The 11,049-nt window shown below is 51.4% G+C and overlaps 1 protein-coding gene across 1 annotated transcript; it reads right to left on the reverse strand.

The window, feature by feature from the left end:
- Positions 1 to 4,305: 4,305 nt before the first annotated feature.
- Positions 4,306 to 10,908, reverse strand: NCU00480 (ubiquitin C-terminal hydrolase). Its single transcript, XM_951072.3, has 5 exons — positions 9,454 to 10,908; positions 7,018 to 9,388; positions 6,613 to 6,955; positions 5,810 to 6,542; positions 4,306 to 5,752 (listed from the first exon to the last, which is right to left on the reverse strand). Exons 1-5 carry the CDS (start codon positions 9,695 to 9,697, stop codon positions 4,893 to 4,895), a joined length of 4,551 nt encoding a protein of 1,516 aa, XP_956165.3. The 5' UTR covers positions 9,698 to 10,908; the 3' UTR covers positions 4,306 to 4,892.
- Between the last annotated feature and the right edge of the window lie 141 nt (positions 10,909 to 11,049).

Genomic DNA, 11,049 nt, shown 5'->3' on the forward strand with positions numbered 1-11,049 from the left:
CGCTTTTCGTGCGCGCAAGTTACCAAGGCATAGGGCATTTTTGGCTTCCCTTCCCTTCTTTCTGATGTTTGCTGACCTGGCGTGCCTGGGTTTGATTCGCCTCGGAAATATCCACCTTTAGTCTCTCCCACGGTCCAATATTATATACAATCTAATACTAGTTCTTTGGTTAGCTTAGCACTCCTGGTATACTGGACCAGATCGATGCCGATTTGTCACAAACCCTACAAAGACAGATTAAGTGGCTAGGTTCGGATCAGAGGGCTATTAACAACATTCAACATGACATTAAACTCGGAAATAGCATATCCAAGGTAAGGTCACGCCTTGGTCATGGAACAGAACGAGTCAATGACACACCAAAATGCCTAGGGAAGCTAGCAGGAGGTCAGTCTCGAGCTAACAAACAAACCAGTATTGGACTGTGGCTTAGAGGGGTTGGGTCGAGATCTAGGGCTGTCTTGTAGTGTACGGGAGGATCCAATTGTTGGACTATTGCCGGCTCCCTGGGCTTCGGGTTTTGGATCGTCCTTACGCCCCTAGAGCCCTGCAAATGCTAAGGCGTCAAGATGATGTTCAGCGGTTCTCCACCCCACTGTGATATGTCATCATCTCGGTGCCCGGCTCTCGACTTTGGTAGTAGGCGGGTACTTGTGCCTTACCTAACTCTAACCACTAATCCAACACTGGGCTCTCAGCAACACCAGACCCCAAACCACCATGTTTATCACGAACCATTGCACGAGGACAAGGCCTCCATCGCCTGAAGCAACAGATAATCACACAGTGGCGGTGTGAAAGCCTGTACACGGCGGTGGCTTCCACGTGTACACATCCCATCTGGATTCAGCTTGTCACCACCTCGTCTGCTCCTCCACATCAAGCTCCAGGGAGATCGAAGGCCTCAGAGCTCAGCAGCTACCGGACGGAAAGAGGGAATAATTTCCAGTATCCCATCGTTGCCGTATTGAATCAACACTTACAATTTCAGTGATTGTCTGATCAATCCGTCATGCAGCTCGGGCCACACCCCGCTGTAACCAATGCTACGACCTTCCTTATCAAGCTCGGCGCTAGATCTCGTCTTGCATGACCGGGGAGTACACAGCTGGAGATACGCATCCCGTCTTGTGGGTGGGATTTGGACCAACCAGTCACCTCACTTTAGCCATCCGGATCTTCCCCTTGTCACGACATCCTTCTAGAAGCAAACGCGGAACAAGCTAACCACGCTTAGGCTGTTGAGAGGGTGGCAGGCATACATATGTGATGACAGGGTGGGTGACGACTGACAGCCGTGAGATGGTGGATTGATTAGTCGCCTCGCCGACGTTCTTTGAATCTGGAATAGTCGGGATCCTGCGAATAACAGTCGCACAACATTTGCCCGATATGGCCGTTCGCCTGTACGACGACCTCCAGTTCAGCCTGATCAAACTCACCCATCGACCAACAAGCTATTCCTCAAACAGCAGGCCAGGTATATCCTCTCGCTTCTACAGCAGAGCAATTTCAGGCGTCATCATCAACGTGTCAGATTCGGCTTGGCCTGTGCTATGCCTTTTCTCTTCAGAAGCTTCTCATGTCCTATCCCAGCCAGAGCTCTGTACAAACTCCGGTAAATATGGGGAAAACTATCGTTAACTCCATACTTCAGCTTTCCCAGGATGGCAATCACGAGACATCTCTATAGTGTACATCGGCCGATTGAGTTTGCCCGTTCAACCTCCCCGACTCCCATCCTGGCCCTCGCTTCGGACATTGGTGGTCTTGTCAATCTGAGACATGCATCACGCTATGCTGAACGGCCTCGCAGGAAAAGACAGACAGACACCGGATCGAGTTTCTAACTGGAAGGACGGGGGACCTCACTCCAGCATGCCACGGAGAATTTTCAGCAGTCGAGATTGGAATGAATCGCCACGCCAAGCCGTGCCACAGAACATGAGTCAGTCGGGTGTATGTTGTGGATTGGGCTTTTTAAGGGAAGCCTGGCGCCCTATCTACATTATACGGATATATTGACTTGATGTATTCGAAAAGAGCCCTGCCCTTGTCAAGTATTACCCGACCTGCAATGATATCTCACATTCTGGACTCGGATGCCCTTAACTTTATCCAAGGTCCGGACTTCTCACAATGGCATTCATGATGGATATGCAACGACACTACAGAACCAAACAGCACTGAAAGATCTCACAAATCATCCCCACCTGAAATAATACTAGGATTCTACTACTGATTTGTACACTATACTTAGTTCGTCCATCTAGCTACCAGTGGCTGCCTATTATCCAAACCTTTTACATAACAGCCTACGGTATCTTACCTACTAATCTTCCCAAGTGGCTCCCTCCAAGAAGAACCGTCTCCCATCCCTTTCCAAAGATGATTTCCTTTTCTGCTTCAGCCCTGTCGATCACCCTCCATATCCACTTCTTAGTCACTCCTCTCCTCTCCCAGTCTCACCAGTCTTCCTCCCTAGAGGAAGCTAGTGGATAATGTGCTCGCTTCCTGTTCTGCCGAGGTTGATCTGAACCATAATACATACATGTACTTGTTAGTCGACTCCATTACTCACACACGCACAAACAACTCATCTCATGTTGCATATCTCTTTGTCTTGCTGCTACACGTCTTTTCATCGAGATTGCGCCTTGGGTGTTGGTGATCATGGCTTTGTCTGGGTTTGGGGGGTTTGTTAGTGAGTGATGCCGCTCTCGAGCCACTGGCGCCGCTGCTTGCTGGGGTCCTTGAAAATAGAAAATAAGAGAGGGTATACATCCGTAATCCAGTATGAGGAGCACCTGTTTTGAAGTTCTGAACGAAGGCTGGAACATTTTGGTCGGAAACTGGGACAAAGCTGCCATAAAGTATGTAGGTCGATAGGTAAGTATGTATCTGGTGTCGGTGGGCGACTGAATTAAAAGAATTCGCTCATAGCACATGGTTACAAAGGACACATTCTTTTTTTCGTTCCCCCTCTCAAAGAAAAGAAGAAAAAAAAAAAAAAAAAAAAAGGAGGGAGAGGGGGGGGGGGGGCGGGCGTATTTATCCAAGCTACTCTGAGCTGTGCTCGTGAAGCTACTACATCACACAGCTTTCCGCGTTTTAGTATCTCTATAGCTTTAACTGATGGTTCGTTTCCCTTCATATACACATCTCCCCATCTTTCAACTGTCCAAAGTCCAAGCAACTAAACCAAATTCACACACCTGAAACACTAGAATCAAGAGTGTGACTAAAACATCACTACCCGCTCAAGAACCCCACTACATTTCATGACAATTTAGGCAGTTGTATTTCCGGTGCACAAGCGTGCGTGACTGGGACGCCGGCGTTCTCGGCGACGGGATGACGATCGTCCTTTTGCTAGTTTCTTTAGTTTAGTGAGAGGGCTACTGTACACTTGTAGTACGCAGTGGACTACCTAGACTTACCAGTAGTTCACGATGTACACTACGTATGGGCATCCATCACCTCCACTACCTACCTGGCTCTAGCAGTACATATGTATGTAACCGCAGGATTCAACCTCAAGCGTACGTACGTAAAACATAAGTATCATCAACACTTGCACAGAATCCAAGGTAATAAAACTTTTCCAATTCTCTTAACAATACCTATCGACAGATACCATGAAATGTTTTTCAAAAGTCGCAGGAAAACTTGCTCACCAAAAACAAATGCCCTCACGACGACAACAAGCGGATGGAAATCTTCCATGTACTTACTATATGTACTTGGCCGCCAGCTAGCTTCTTAACTCCGCTATGTATAATGATCACCGCCCATGTTAAAACCACGCAACCGGAAACTCTTCCTTATAAGATGTGGAAAAAAGTATCCCACTCGTCTATCGATGCATCCCACTCATCTACGTACATATCCCACCTCATCTGCTATCTATCCCACTTAACCGGTCCTCCTGGTCACGACACCAATCTCAACAACACCTTTTTCCTTCTCTCTCCTGCAAACAAAGAAGGAATTGCAGTGGATGCGTGGATTCCCTCCGTGAATATCATGGTCTTAACTTGCCAGCACCCGCTCAGTAGGTAACGATCTTCGTTTCCATCTCGTGAACGTGGGGAATCGGAAATCTCTCCGGGTTAGCCTGTTGGTTGATGATATAAGCGACCGCTGGGACTTAGATACGCCGCCAAGTGGTTTGGTGGATGTTCGTGGAGATGGAATTTGACGGACTTTTTTTTTTTTTCTTCTTTCGCTGGTTTGAGCACAAGCATGAGTTTCATAGCTATTGATCTATCGCTTGCACGGTATGGCAAATAAGCTACGCAATAACACCATGGACAGACATTTCTTATTCATGGCCAGCCTGATCTTCCAATGTTCTCATAAGAAAAGCTTTTATGTTCCCTAACCTCATTGTACTCCTTCCCGCCTCTCTTTCCAGGACCTCCTCTTTCTCTATTTCTGCTGCCCGAATGGGAAAGGGTTCCATCCAGGCTTCGCTGTGATCATTGTATGTATGTAGGTGTATGTATGTAAAGTTATGTGTGTGTATGTGTATGTATGTTATGTGACAATGCGCTTGTTGAATCATCTAAACCAAACCATACGACAAACAGAAACCTCTACCTGATGACCATGCACAACCCAAAATTATTCAACAGCAGCGATCAACAAGCCTACCAATTTTGTGACACAAAAGCAAGCCCGCCACGGCGCAAACACTGGGAGAAAACATGAAGGTAGGGTGAGTGCCAGAGAGACACTGGGTGATGACACTCAGCGAGGTGTTGACATCTTTCCCTTTCCCAACAAAAGAATGTGTGATCTCACAAAGGGGATTGAGGCTTTCAAGAGACGTCACAGCAGCCGATTGAACTATTGAACTATGCTGCGGTCGCGAACGAAGCCGAACGCCACTAGTCTGACGACTTATCGCCTCCTTCCGTCTCCTTTGGCGGTTCCCGAACTGCTGGTGATTGTCCTTGCTGCTCGTGATCGTCGACGTGAATCTCCGCAACCTTATCGTCGTCAATGTCAGCGCCGCCATTGACGAACACCTCATGAACTTGCTCCTTGTGTTCCCATGTCATCTGCGCGATTTGGTCCATGGTGTCCTGATCCTGCACTGACGGCGGCGGCGGGACATTGTCAGTGAATGCCGAGTAATCGTCGTCCTGTGCAGCAGGTCCGATGAAATCTACAGCGGAGCCATATTCATTGATACCGGCAAAGACCGAGGCATCGTCCCCGGAGTTGTCGCCTTGTGCCACATCACTCGCAATCTCGTCGTCCAAGCCACTCGCTTCGGAGCCGGTCTTGGGAATGTTGTCAAAGCTCCAGGTTGTGGGGAGAGCAGAGGCCACGCCGGACATGTTGCCCGCGGCTTCGTAGTTGGGTAGATCAATGCCCTCGTCCTCAAACTCGATGCTCTTCCGCACCTCAGGACCAGTAATCGTGCCATTGGTTTCCTGATAGGAGGGCAGTTCGGAGTCGCCACTTGGACCGCGGCCACTAACCGAACCAACTTCTCCTCGCAGGAGAGTTTGACCTGCTCCGTTCGAAGCGCTCGGCGACCCACGAAGGGAGGAGCCATGACCGAGACGCTGGCCTTCCCCCGAGTCCAGCATTTCCTCATCGTCGTCAAGGGAATAGCGCTGGGCGACTTCCTCGCATTTGGGCCCGCCTAGAGGTTTGTCTGAGCGGCGACGGTAGAACAGCAAGTAGGCAGCGGGTGAGACAACCTTGGAGGTATCGGTCACCTTCGAAACGGATGAATCTACTGCTTGTCAGCATTTGCCTTGTCCGCCAAGAACGAGGGCATTGAAAGTCTTACCATTGAACTCATACCACTGATCATCAACAAAATTCTTGGCAAAGGCAGTGTAATGGCCACCGCCCAAGCCGCCCCAATGGTCATCCACAGCAATCAGGTCATAGATCTCCTGTTTACCGTCTTCCTTGTCAATGACCCGCTCGGTGAGGTCGAGGCCCTCGATGGGGAAGTCGACAAGGACATCCAGCTTATCCCGACGCCAGCCAACGGAGCTAAAGCGTTTCAGATGGACGACTAGAATATCTGGCGTCTTCCAAAGGTCGAATTTCTTGCTTGCGCGACGGTGCTCCTTGCAACGGGGACAATACCATGTATCTTGCTCGGACAAGATTTCTTCCTTCTCGAACTCGGCCAAACAATCATCTAGACTGATACCGTGCTTCTTACGCAGCTCCCGTTGCCTCTTCTTGGCACCCAACGACGGGTCATTTAGAGTCTCAATCTTGTTGTAGGTCCTGTTCGCAGGGGAGAAGACAGTATCAAAAGCGTCCTCGTACCAGTCCACAACGATGCCTTCGCCAAGACGCACAAGGGGCCCTTCCTCGGAGTCGACACGGTAATCTTGCTCAGGGACCTCGATGGGTTGCTGGGCGGCCGCAGCCCGTTTTCTCAGCTGTTCTTTCTCAAAACGCTTCTTAGCCTTCTTGCCATAAGTGCGGCCAGCTTTCATCTTCTTGTTTTTGCCTCGTGGAACGGCATTTGCTCCCCTAGGAGGACTAGCGATGAATCGATCCTGATCAAGGCGTCAGCACATTGTACCACGTTAACCGAACTACTAGGGACAATGCATCAATTTGACTTACACTTCCTTTCGGGGCATCCGAGCCCTCGCTCGACTCATCGGCCATCCGTGTCACGGAATCTACCTGTTCCGAAGAAGCTTCTTCGCTACCGCTGTCATCCGAGCCATCCAATGCATTCGGGCTCCGCATCTCCACATCCGACGAATCCGTCTTAGGGGCCCTCGAGCTCAGTCTTTCGTGTTTGCTGGTGTCGTTGACGCTTTGCCACCCTGTAGGAACACCGCCATGCAACTCCCTAAAGTAAGACATCGCAAAGAGGTTCTGCAGGGCTGGATTCAGAAAAACTGAAGGGTCTAACCACTTAGGCTGCTGCGACTTGAAACGCTTGAGGAGCGCCGGAAGACTATTTTTGTTCCAGGTCAGCGACACCATGTACAGATCAACATACTCATGGAAGTCACTTACGTTTGAGGAGCTGGCGACGCTGTTGGTTTGGCAGAACCAGTGTTGCCCATCGTCACGTCGACAATATCTTCCTCGCCCTCGACGGACTTGGCAACTACCTTAGAGTCTGCAGAGTCAATATCCGATGCGCCATTGACCATCTCGGGATCCGTAGCTTCTGATGCCTCTTCGTCGGCAGTGAATTCCGACCACGTAGACAAGGTGGCCACCTTTTGCAGGATTTTTCTGCGGATGATATTCTCATCACAAGCCTCCTGAGGCGTCAACACAATGTAATGTGGCGGTGGGATGTCCTCTACTTTCCTATGATATCTGACACCGGCCCCATTAGGGTCCATAGTACGATGCAGAACTGGAACAAGGAGACGTTCCGCCAGGGGATTCGACGTGGGTTGAGCGGGCTCTTCCTCGGCATCGTCCAGCAGCGACCTGTATACCTGCTTCTTGGCCTTCTTTGCGTTGACATTGGTAGGCGGCGCTTCCACTTCATGTATCACTGCAACGTCACCCGGCTGAATCTCTTCGTTGATCGCCATCATGTCGTCGTACTGCTTGAAGAATTTACCCTTGAACTCTTCACCTCCAACAAGACGCTCCGGGGGGACACCGACTCTCGTCGAAATGAACTCCTTTATGGCCTTGAAAGCGCTCGTCTTATCGACCTCTACAACGATTTCCACTGGGGGTTCGTTTAAGGGATAATACTTGACAGTCCGGGACCAGACGTTGCTCATTGGCAAGGGCAAAGTGAGGTTGTTGAAGGGATCGAATGTGATGCTGATCTTGTCGCACACAGGGCAATGAAGGGTTGACTTGTATAATCCGGTAAACAGGTCGGCAATGATCGAGTCGTCACGCTTCTTTGTGATATCCCAAACCTTCTCGGCCATTTCTTTGATAGCAGCAGGGTTACCGATCATGTCATCTGTAGAGTCTGGCTTCTCAATGTACGGCTTCTTCTTGATGCGGTTCAGGTCCTCTTGTAGGCCATCGAGCAAGAAACCCAAGAATTCTTGGGAGTCCTGCTGCCCATAGCCAGAGAAGGCGGGGGCATATCGGCCCACGATGCCTTTGAAGTGACGGGGCGCGACCGAGTTGGGCGCAGGATTCTTGTATATTTCATCCAACAGCCGCATGTATGCCATAGCAACGTCTCCGTTATGGGAAAGCGGATTGTCAGGGTTGATCTCTTTCTTGGCCTCGTGAGTGAGGAAATACTTGGTCAACTCTTCAACGCTCCGTAGACATTGCAGAGCCGAATTCATGTAGCATGTATTGCCCAGGTTCTGCAAGCCAACGCACCCTGGCGTACGACCGGATCTGGGTTGCACCCGGCCCCTATTGAGGACACTCGGGGGAGCCGGGCTGTTACGTCCGCTGACAGTACCACGGGCCTGAGCGACAATGCCGTTGCCGACGGTCTTGTTGCCATTGGTCATTTTAGTGAAGAATGTAGAGACGTAATCATCTCGGTCAACCTGTTCGTCGATGATCAAGGTTTGGTCCACAGTAAGGCCAACCAATGACAGACTCTTCCTCCCGTTGTAGTTGGGATTGGTTGTGGTATCCTCTGCTGCGAGGTGATCGCGCTCCACACCACGCTCTAGTTGGCTGAAAGTTTCAACATCCACGAGCATTTCCGGCCAGGAGCCAGGGGCCCTAGGTAGGAAGTTGGGTATGCTAGAGGAACGCCCTGGGGAATCTGGAGGGGTCTCCATACCAGAGGGCTTCGAGGCCTCCTCTGTGGCAGGAATTGTTTGCAACCGCTGCCAGACCCGGACTTTACGATCCATAGGAACACCAGTCAGCTTCTTGATTTGCTTAAGAAATTGGTGAAATGAGGCAGATGCGCTTTGGACAATGACGGGCGGTGGCGGCTTCTTCAGCTTAATCTCCTGTTCGATAGGCAGAGGACTCGCTGCCGACCATAGCCTGTGAACGGTAAAAACGGGGGGGTGGAACTCAAACTGAACGTTGGGCTCGCTGGCAGCATCAAGGGCGGTATTGTGCGCTATCCGCACAATAGGGGCCTGTCCAGACGCCAGACCATACCATGACAGCACCAGGTCCCATGCGTCCTTGGGAAACAGCTCAGCAGACTCTGGTCCCACGCCCGGCTTTAGCTTCACGCACTGCTGGCCGGCGGAGTCGGTGAAGATAGCTTGAATGATATCCGAGTTATCAATTGGCCCAATAGTCTCGTCTGAAGGCTCCTTGCTTGTAGGCTTCCCATTAGCACCGAACGCCTGGGCCTTGTTCAGCCACTGCCGTGATACTAAGTATGCCACATCTCCTTCTTTTGCGCCCCTATCATTGAAGGCCTTGAGGAGTGTTTCGATCGTCTTGATCTGTTGCTCGATCGGTGGGATTTCTGCATTTCCTTCCGTCAGAAGCCTGTGCGTTTTTAACTGAGGTACGAGCAGCTGACATGCTTACCTGTCTTCAAGGGCAGTTCCATATCAGCAATGGGCACCTTGGTACCTCCGACGGCGTCTGCTTCCACGGGCTGAGGCTCTTCCACATCTTGCCCAGGCTGTTGGTCTTGCGGCTGGGTATCAGGAACCGTGAGCATTTCCACGTCCTCCCGCGAGTCCGCGTTCTCAAACTCTGGATCCATACTGGATGCTCTTCGTTTCAGGGGAGAACCAGATCGATGTGTCTGCTCTGAAGCGCCACCCATGAGCGCACGGTGGGGCGTATTGATGAAGGGAGACTGACTTCTCAAGGTCCCGCAACTGGCAGCCTGCAAAGTCGAGCTCGAGTCGAAGAGCTGTCCGGAATCACGGTCGTTGTCAACGGAGAGATCGGCCGAGGCAGCGCAGGGTGAACTGGCGGCGGAATCGGCAGAGACGTAGTCGGTCGCCGAGCCAGACAGTGTGCTAAACTGACTCTGAAGGTGCGGGGGTATGCCTGATGGTGGTAAGGAGTCGCCGCGGCTGTATGCTGGAGTGTTGGAGGCAGAGGCCGATGTGGAAGTCGACTGATGGTGGTCAAAAGGGTAGGCCGGGTCGAACTCTGCTTCTTGTTCGGTAGCGAGCACCACGTCTAGGGCAGCGTCGGTAGACCCTTCCTGTCCCTGCTCCCTTGTCGACTGGCGGGTAACCCTCCGTTTCTTTGAGGAAGACGTGGTGAAGGTGAGCTGCCTGTGCAGCTCGGAAGGCGCTGGGTCGGTGTGATGGAAGGTGGGAAGTGGGGGACGGCGCGCGGTGGAGGATGCCGGATGGAGATCGGGGAAATCGTGACAACCCAGTGAGACGAATCGGTAGAGTAGGTGGTCACGCACGGCACGGTAGAGCGACTCGGACGGAGCGCTGAGTGGTTGAGGCAGGTAAGAGGGTCAGGTCGTGGACGAACTGACTGACTGACAAACGACAGGAGCAAAGCCAGACAATAGAGCTGGGTCTGGGGAAAGCGAGTCGTTGCGTTGACGCTGGGTAGTGGCGTCCGTGATAGGTTAGCCGTGGTGCATCGGGCGGACTGGTTGGCCCGACAGTCTTTCAAGTTTTTTTAAAGTTTTTTTTTCGGGTGTCGTTTTTTTCTTCTTCAGTCTTGATTCCAGTGGACTCGACGCCTCGACGGGACTCGTTCGGGCGATCGATCAGCAAGGGCACGCTGGGGCCGGAAAAGGCGACGGAGGCCAAGTAGCGGGAATCGGGTGTTACAGCGTGGAGATTTGTTGCGTCACGTCAAACGGGAACCTGGTACCTTTTTTGGAGTGGTGGCCAGAAATGATACCGAATTTAAAAGAAACATCAACAACCGCCCGGTCTGTTGTCTCTTTGGGGTTGCCCTGCAGTGAGGTTCTTGTCAACAATGAAGCCGGAGCAATAGGCAGGCTTAGAGAGCGGGTGATGGAAATTCCGTCCAATGGAATTTTAGGCGTTGTCTGGCTACCCATGGGTTTCTGTGATTTTTTTTTGATTTTTTTTCCCCCCCTCCGGCCGCAGCGGAAGTTGCAGCTTATCTAGGCTGTTCTATGACCCGTGGTCTCGCTCTCAGTCTGGACTGGGTCGTTGTTGCAACCTGCAAGCG

This window comes from Neurospora crassa, linkage group III (assembly GCF_000182925.2).
Source record: "Neurospora crassa OR74A linkage group III, whole genome shotgun sequence".
Classification (NCBI taxonomy): domain Eukaryota; kingdom Fungi; phylum Ascomycota; class Sordariomycetes; order Sordariales; family Sordariaceae; genus Neurospora; species Neurospora crassa.

Coding starts and splice junctions, on each gene's coding strand:
- NCU00480 (XM_951072.3), bottom strand. CDS start 9,697: ATGGGTGGCGCTTCAGAGCAGACACATCGATCTGGTTCTCCCCTGAAA. Junction 9,389..9,453: donor GGAACTGCCCTTGAAGACAG/GTAAGCATGTCA, acceptor AAGGAAATGCAG/AAATCCCACCGATCGAGCAA. Junction 6,956..7,017: donor GCGTCGCCAGCTCCTCAAAC/GTAAGTGACTTC, acceptor GAACAAAAATAG/TCTTCCGGCGCTCCTCAAGC.